The sequence below is a fragment of the Vombatus ursinus genome, unplaced genomic scaffold (assembly GCF_900497805.2).
Source record: "Vombatus ursinus unplaced genomic scaffold, bare-nosed wombat genome assembly UNPS02009173.1, whole genome shotgun sequence".
Lineage (NCBI taxonomy): Eukaryota > Metazoa > Chordata > Mammalia > Diprotodontia > Vombatidae > Vombatus > Vombatus ursinus.
This window is the reverse complement of record NW_020948951.1, coordinates 7,972,080-7,978,920: the sequence shown is the minus strand read 5'-3', so window position 1 is coordinate 7,978,920 and position 6,841 is coordinate 7,972,080. Positions and strand designations below refer to the sequence as shown.

General features: G+C 53.2%; 1 protein-coding gene across 3 annotated transcripts in view; it reads right to left on the bottom strand.

Annotated features, from left to right (window-relative positions):
- The window catches only part of MATK (megakaryocyte-associated tyrosine kinase), a 9,803-nt gene extending 3,394 nt beyond the window's left edge, over window positions 1-6,409 (bottom strand). The window contains exons 1-9 of one of the 3 annotated variants that reach the window (XR_003568191.1): window positions 6,291-6,325; window positions 4,140-4,190; window positions 3,632-3,745; window positions 3,372-3,490; window positions 2,936-3,155; window positions 2,179-2,272; window positions 996-1,061; window positions 560-659; window positions 72-156 (exon numbers count right to left, since the gene is read on the bottom strand). Coding sequence is in view for 2 of the 3 variants with exons in the window: in XM_027851099.1 (XP_027706900.1) it covers window positions 72-156; window positions 560-659; window positions 996-1,061; window positions 2,179-2,272; window positions 2,936-3,155; window positions 3,372-3,490; window positions 3,632-3,745; window positions 4,140-4,148 (807 nt within the window). In the remaining variant the exon portion in view is untranslated. Of the gene's footprint in view, window positions 1-71; window positions 157-559; window positions 660-995; window positions 1,062-2,178; window positions 2,273-2,935; window positions 3,156-3,371; window positions 3,491-3,631; window positions 3,746-4,139; window positions 4,191-6,290 lie in introns of all 3 variants that reach the window. The other 2 variants (XM_027851099.1, XM_027851100.1) reach the window with 2 other exon arrangements.
- Between the last annotated feature and the right edge of the window lie 432 nt (window positions 6,410-6,841).

The following is a 6,841-nucleotide window of genomic DNA, read 5'->3' as shown; positions in this document are numbered from 1 at the left end:
AAGAGAGCAGAAAAAGAGGAGGCATGTGCCCTCCCCAGAAGAGGGATGGAGAGGACAGGGCTCAAACTCACCTTGCTCATGTATTCCATGACAATGTAGAGCCCTTGGTGGAGAATGACCCCCAGCAGCCGCACCAAGTTCTTGTGCTGTATCTTCCTGGGGGTGGATTTGAAGAGGGATGGAGGTTGCGTGCATATGAGGGAGGGGGTGCCCAGAATACATCCATCCTGGGTCCAACCCTCTCATTTTACAAATGAGAAGACTGAGTCAAACAGACTTGCCCAAGGTCACCCAGCAAATGATGAGGGCTAGAACACCCAGGTCTGGACATGGACTGGAGCCCAGGACTCACTCTTCCCCATAAGGTCCCTTCCAGCTGGGGCATTCTAAGACCCGAATAAACCAAACACACTTGGGAATGTCCAGCCCCTAAACGTTGGCTCTATTTGCTTCGCCCGAGAGCTGGGAGTCACCTCCTCCCCCAAACCCTGGGACATTGTGGGGGAAGGAAAAGGTGAGGCTTCTTTCCACGCCTTCCAAGTTGGGTCCTGAGCCTTACGTCATTACAGCTGTTTCATCCAGGAAGGCCTGGGCGGTGACGTCACATTTGATGTTCTTCACTGCCACCTTCTGGCCCAGGTACTCCCCCTGCAACACGGCTAGGACAAGCCCCCCCGATGGGGAAGGTGTCTGAGCCTTGGCCTCCGCCTGAGCTTGAGACTGAGTCTAAGCCCAGCCAAGCCCCCACTTCCATCTTCTCCACACACCAAAACCTTTCCCCCACCACAGTCTATGTCTCTTTCAGGCTCCGAGGTTGGGTTTCTCTTCTGGGCTCAGTCTTTACTGAATCTCTTCAGGTTTTGGTCTCTCCTTGTGTCACAGCCTCTGGGGCCAGGGGTGTGTGGGGGTGAGGGGCAGGGGTTACACCAGGGAGAGAAGCTGAGTGACCCTTAGTCCCATTACCGCCCCCCTCCCCCCCCTCTCTTCCCACCTACCTCCAAACTCCCCCTCCCCAATCTGACTGCCAAGGGTCAGCTGCTGCAGGTTCAGTAACCAACCAGCTGTGAGGAAAGAGCCCAATCAGGAATCAGGTGGGATCCAGGACCCTGCAGTGGCCTGTCCGATTCCAGACACCTCATCCACCCAGCAAGGAGGGTCTTTTTTGCTGAACGTAAGGAGATAGGGACAGGAAAAGGGACTGGTCCTGTGAGGTCACTGTGCTTGAACTCCACGGATAGGTAACCCCCTCCAACAATGCATATTAGCACCTGCTCTGCAGCTTAGAAAGCCACCCAGAGCACTAAGAGGTCACGCTTTATTTCCCAAGGTCACACTGCCAGTATATGTCAGAGAAGGACATGCACTCAGGGTCTCTTGGCTTAAAGACCAGCCTTCTAGCCAGTACCGAGGGAACAGATGCAAATAGATGCAAAGTAAAGTACTTTGTACACTTTAAAGAGCTATATAAATGCTAGCAACAAGTACAACAGGTTGTTCAGCCATATGGACACATTATTACTACAAAAATAGCACTTCACAAAATTACAAAGCCCGTTTACATCCACTATCTCATTTGACTCTCACAACAGCCCTCTGGGATTCTGTTTGGGGTCTGGGCTTTTGTTTTTGGTTGTTGTTGGGTTTTTTTTGTTTGTTTGTTTTTGTTTTTGTTTTTGTTTTTGTTTTTGTTTTTGTTTTAATCTAGTCCTTGGATTTCATCAGGGTAGGACTCTTAGCATGGAAACTCCCTCCACTAGTTCAGATAGCAAATTCATCTGTACTATACTGCCTTAAAGAACTGCCTGGGAGCACAATCAGGTTAAGTCACTAGCCCACATTCACACAATCATTGTGGATCAGAGGGACAGCTTAAACTCTGGTCTTCTTAACTTTAGGGGTGATACTCTGTCTAACCACTGCATGATAATACCTCTTGATGCAGGCATTTCTGTACCCATTTTCCAGATGGAGAAATAAAGACCCAGAGAAAGGAAGGGATTTGTTTTAGCACACTGCCTGGTATATAGTAGGTGCTTAAGAAATGCTTATTTCCTCCTCCCTTCCCTCTTATGATTCCCTGCCCAATAAGACCTTTTGTTAAGGTTTCTATCCTGTAGGGAGTTGAGAAAAAAGAGACTTCTATATCCTCCTTTCCCTGCATTACCCCATAGCCCCCACCTTTGGCCAGCTCCTCCTCAGCTGACTTGGTTCCATGTTTCCTCTTGGGTTTCATTAGCTTTGTACAGATGGCCCCCTTGTCCTTCATGTAATGCTGAAGATGGATGGACAGATAGACAGATGGCAGCTTGAGCTGGGACATGCTCATGGGGTCGGGGCTACTAAGCCTCCTAAGGAAAGGGGCCTGGACTCTCTCTCTGGGGCTGTGGGGGTGGTTATCTGGCTAATTGGGAGGACTTCTGGTTCTAGCTCCCTCCTAGGTGACCACTGACCCTCAGGAAGCTGAGGAGAGGCTGGAGGAGCCAGGGGGGCTTGGTTCCCATGGACACTAGTTGCTGATGCTGTATTGGTTTCCCTGGAAACCAAAGCTGGGCTGAGATCCCAGTTAGAATCTTGAGAAATGGATGGGAGGGTAGAGAGAGAGAGAGCGGTCAGGAGGCAGGGAAGTAGGGATAAGCTGGGGGGGGGGGTTGGTGGAATTCCCTGGAGAATTCTCTCAGGATTGGTGGGAGTAGAACTCTAGCTTCCATACAGGGTTGTTGGGAACTAGGAGATTCCTGGGGAGACTGAAGATTTAGGGGTCTCAAGTCCAGAGTCTTGGGAGACTCACAGGGATTTGTACCCCTCAAAGGAGGTTCCTGGGGGAGATCAGTAATTCCTGGAGGCCAGAGGGAGGGATGGGAAGAATCCCTAGAATAGAAGGGACTGAGAGATGGTAGGGTTACTAGGGGTGATGAACAGGATGAGACAGTCAGACCTCAATCATGTCAATAAGGTTGTAGAAGCAGACACTCTCATCAATGGTCAGCCGTCCACCATGGTGCAGCACTCGGTAGTGGACCACTTCCTGGCCATGGCTGACACACAGAACATAGTCCCCTGGGTGCCGCACAGACTCCCGCACCAAGAAGAGCCCGTCCTCTGCTGGCTGTAGCAGAGCTACCGCCTCCTGTCCCGAGATCTTGCCATGAAACCACCTGTGGGTGAATTGGGAAAGGGCCTAGAACTGGAAGCAGAAGTCCTGGGGGGAATGGGAGAAGGGGGAGGGGGAATGTGGGTACTTTGGGCAAAGAACGCCCTGGACTTCAGGAACTAAGGGGGCATTGGACAGTGTGAATCCTGGTACTGTGACAAGTTGACATCAGGACAGTAGCACCTGGAGGCAGTGAGCACCAAGGATGTTGTCTACTCACGGCATGAGGCTGAGCTTGGGGTCAGCGGGGATGGCCTCTCGCTCTCGAACGGCTCCAGCTGCCAACAGCCCCTCCTGACCACTGTCATGGTGCTTAGCCCGGTACCAGCTCTTGCTCTGCTGAGGGGATGAGGCCAGAGCTGGTGACCGGTGCCCAGTCTTTTCCCTGAGATCTACACTAGCTCCTGGCTCGTGGGCCTCGGATCTTCACCTCCCCAGAGTCGGGGCCCCTTCCATCCCCACCTGTGGCCCAGCCCCCACCTCACAAGCCTCCAAGATGGTGACAACCTCTCCTTTTCGGAAGGCCAGCTCGCCTGGCTTGGGCTTCATGTGTTCACACTTGGTGATGCACTGAGTACCAGGTGTCCAGCGTCTCTACAGCCAGAGATAGAGCCCAGTGGGACTCAAAGACAGAGACAGAGAGCCACAAGGGCAGGGAGAGACACAGAGAGATAAAAATAGAAACAGGGGAAGGTAGAGATGGGAAAAGAGAGGGAGGGGTCCTGAGCACAGGGGTGGGGCAGACAGCCAGCTGTTGGTAGACACCAACCCCCAGGCTACATAGGAGAAGGTATCTCTGAACTTAATCCCCAGCTTCACCATCCTCTCCCCACCCCCAACAACATCAAGGGGAAGTCAAGTTAATCACTGGAAGTCAATGAGGGAACATGAGTCAACCTCAACCAAGGGGCACCCACAGGAGGGCCTGGGAGGCATGGAAGAGCCTGAAGCTGGGAAATTCCTGGTCACAGTTTGGAGCCATGCTTACCGTTGGCATCTTGGCTGAGATGCGGAGGATCCAGGGATTACTGGGGCTTACCTGGGATGAGAGGAATGTGCAGGCAACAGGTAAGTAGGGCCCACATGCCCCAGAGCTGTTTTCCAGGGCACAAGAAGAGATCCTGGCAAGAGGTGCTAGGAGTCCTGTCACCCAACTCTTTCATGCACAGTCATTGGTGAATCACAGATTTTGTGTGTATATATTTACACAAATATGTTTATATACATGTATATATATACACACACACACACACACACACATATATATATAGTGTGTTCCATTTTACAGAAGAGGAAACTGCACCAGACTGAATGCCAACAAGTTTGAGTCCCACCTCTGCCACCTACTTGCTGTGTGACCTTGAGCAAGTTACTTTACTTCTCTGAGCCTCAGTCTGTAAAACCAGAGGGTTGGGCTAGACGTTCCCTAAAGACCTTCCAGATCTGACCTTCTATGTTCTAAGAGCTCTTCCCAGCTCTTACATTCCAGGATTCTATTTTTCCCTCCTCCTGGCCTAGTTTAGCCCCTAGGACATTCCCCTAGGAAAAGGGAACTGGAGCCAAGATGAGTGGGTGGGTGACTCCAGCACCATTTGACTGGGACATGGGAGAGGAATGGAGGTCAGAGGCTTAGCTTCTGCTCAGTTCTTCCCCTTTCTCTTACAAGGTAGATGTGTGGAGGGTGGGGGAAGGGGGGCAGGGGAAGGGCAGGAGGGATGACTCAAAGTCATTTCTGAAGTCACACAGGGGACATTGGTCAGCAGCTCAAGGTTCTCCCCATGCTCTCTACAGCCTAAGGCCTCTAGGGCTTGAGGTTTAACCTTAGCTCCTACAGTGCATCTGAAGGCCAATAGCTGTTTTTTTGCACCTTTGTTCCCCGGTCCCCATTTCCTTTCATCTTCTGGGCTACATGAGATCTATGACTTTGATGGCAGCCCTGGCTAGAAGGCCAACTGTCCCTTCAAGGGTGTTGGGTCACCTATTGGTGGAGGGTATTTGAGGGTGCCTCTGCTTCAGTTGAGAGCACAGGCTCAAAGGAGCCTGAAACTAGAGCTGGAAGGGACCTCAGAAAGGGAAACTGATACCCAGGAAGGTAAAGGTCACACAGGTAGCAAGCCTCAAGACAGGATTCCTTTGGGGCTCTCCTAGCCTTAGTCGGAGGTGCATAACCAACCCCATATCTTCCAACACACTCTGTTCCCAGTGACAGCTGAAAGGAGAAGTCATGGAGAAGACACAGCTTTCTGGGAGGGGGAGGCCTCTGTGTCCCCAAATTCTAAGGTTCGGATGGCTTTCAATTTATTCTTTGGGGGATGATTATCCCTCACCCTTATGCCCAGGCACACAAAATACACAACAGGGAGATCTTTCAGGTACAAGTACCTTTCCACAAAAGTGCAAGTATACACACTATTTACCCAACAAGAAAGCTAGACACACAGCACACATTCCTGTAAGGCCCACACTCCACACCATGCACTTGAGAACACTGGTAAACAGCCCCCCTCGACATGTATGCACAACACACACCCTGCATATGTCCATTACACACCCAACTGAACTCATCAGTAATCACCCCCAGCACCATTCACATACTCACTCTGCTGTCCCGGGCGCGCACCTAGGCAGACCCACCAAGACGCCCACACCATCACAGCCACAGTCAAATACAACCTGACACACCATGTATTATGCAGACTGACACACACACACAAAATGTCATGCTCAGAGCCTGAGAGCAGTCTCCCACACAAGCTCACACTGGCACACACCGTCAGTCACATATAGCGACTGTCACACACTTGGAGCCACCACGGTGATTGTCGTACGCGAACAGCACAATCTGTGCCGTCCTCACCACCCCCGCTCTCGGGCGCAGGCTCAGCTGCTACCAGACCCTGGGATAACATCCCTGAGCTCACCTCCCCCCTTCCCCAGACGGCGGCCGCCAGGGATTGGGATTGGGAAGGGGACGGGGACGGGGATGGGGATGAGGGTGAGGATGAGGATGGAGGCGAGGAGCAGACCCCAGGCCCCCTGGCAGGCGCACTCTTCCATTCTGGGAGGGCGAGAGGCAGATGAGGGTCTGTCCCCGGACCGCACGCGCCCCCTCCCCAGGACAGTTTCCCGCCCGTCTCACCTGCCCTGCCTGGGCCGCCGGGGCTCTGGACCGCACGGCACAGCACCGGGTGGGATGGGATGGGGGACGGCGCGGGCAGAGCCAGGCTGGGCCGCTGGGGCCCCACTCCCGGCTCCTCTCCTGCCTAGCCCCTTCCCTTCCCTGGGGCTAGTGGGGGGCCCCAGCCGTGGGCACTGCGCTCCGCGGTGGCCGCAGCCGCACAACTTGTGGCAAGTTCCTCTGTTTCCTCATTTTCTCTCCCTCCCCTCCCAGGGTGGAAAAGGGGCGGTGGCGCTGCAGCCCAGAGGAGGCCCTCGCCGGTCCTAGCGCCGGATGCATACACTGCGGTCCCAGTCGCCAGCGCCGTCCGCTCAAGCCTGCCTTGGGGTGGGGGAGTGGGAGGAGGGGAGTAGATGGGGAGCGCCTACCGCATCCCAACCCCTTTCCTTTTTGACGTCCAAAGAGGCTTTCTTGAGTGAATTAGACCAAGTCTCTAACCCCGCAACTAAAAAATATAGAGATAGCATTTGAATGAGGTGGCCTCTAAAATCATGACCTTCACCTAGTTCTAA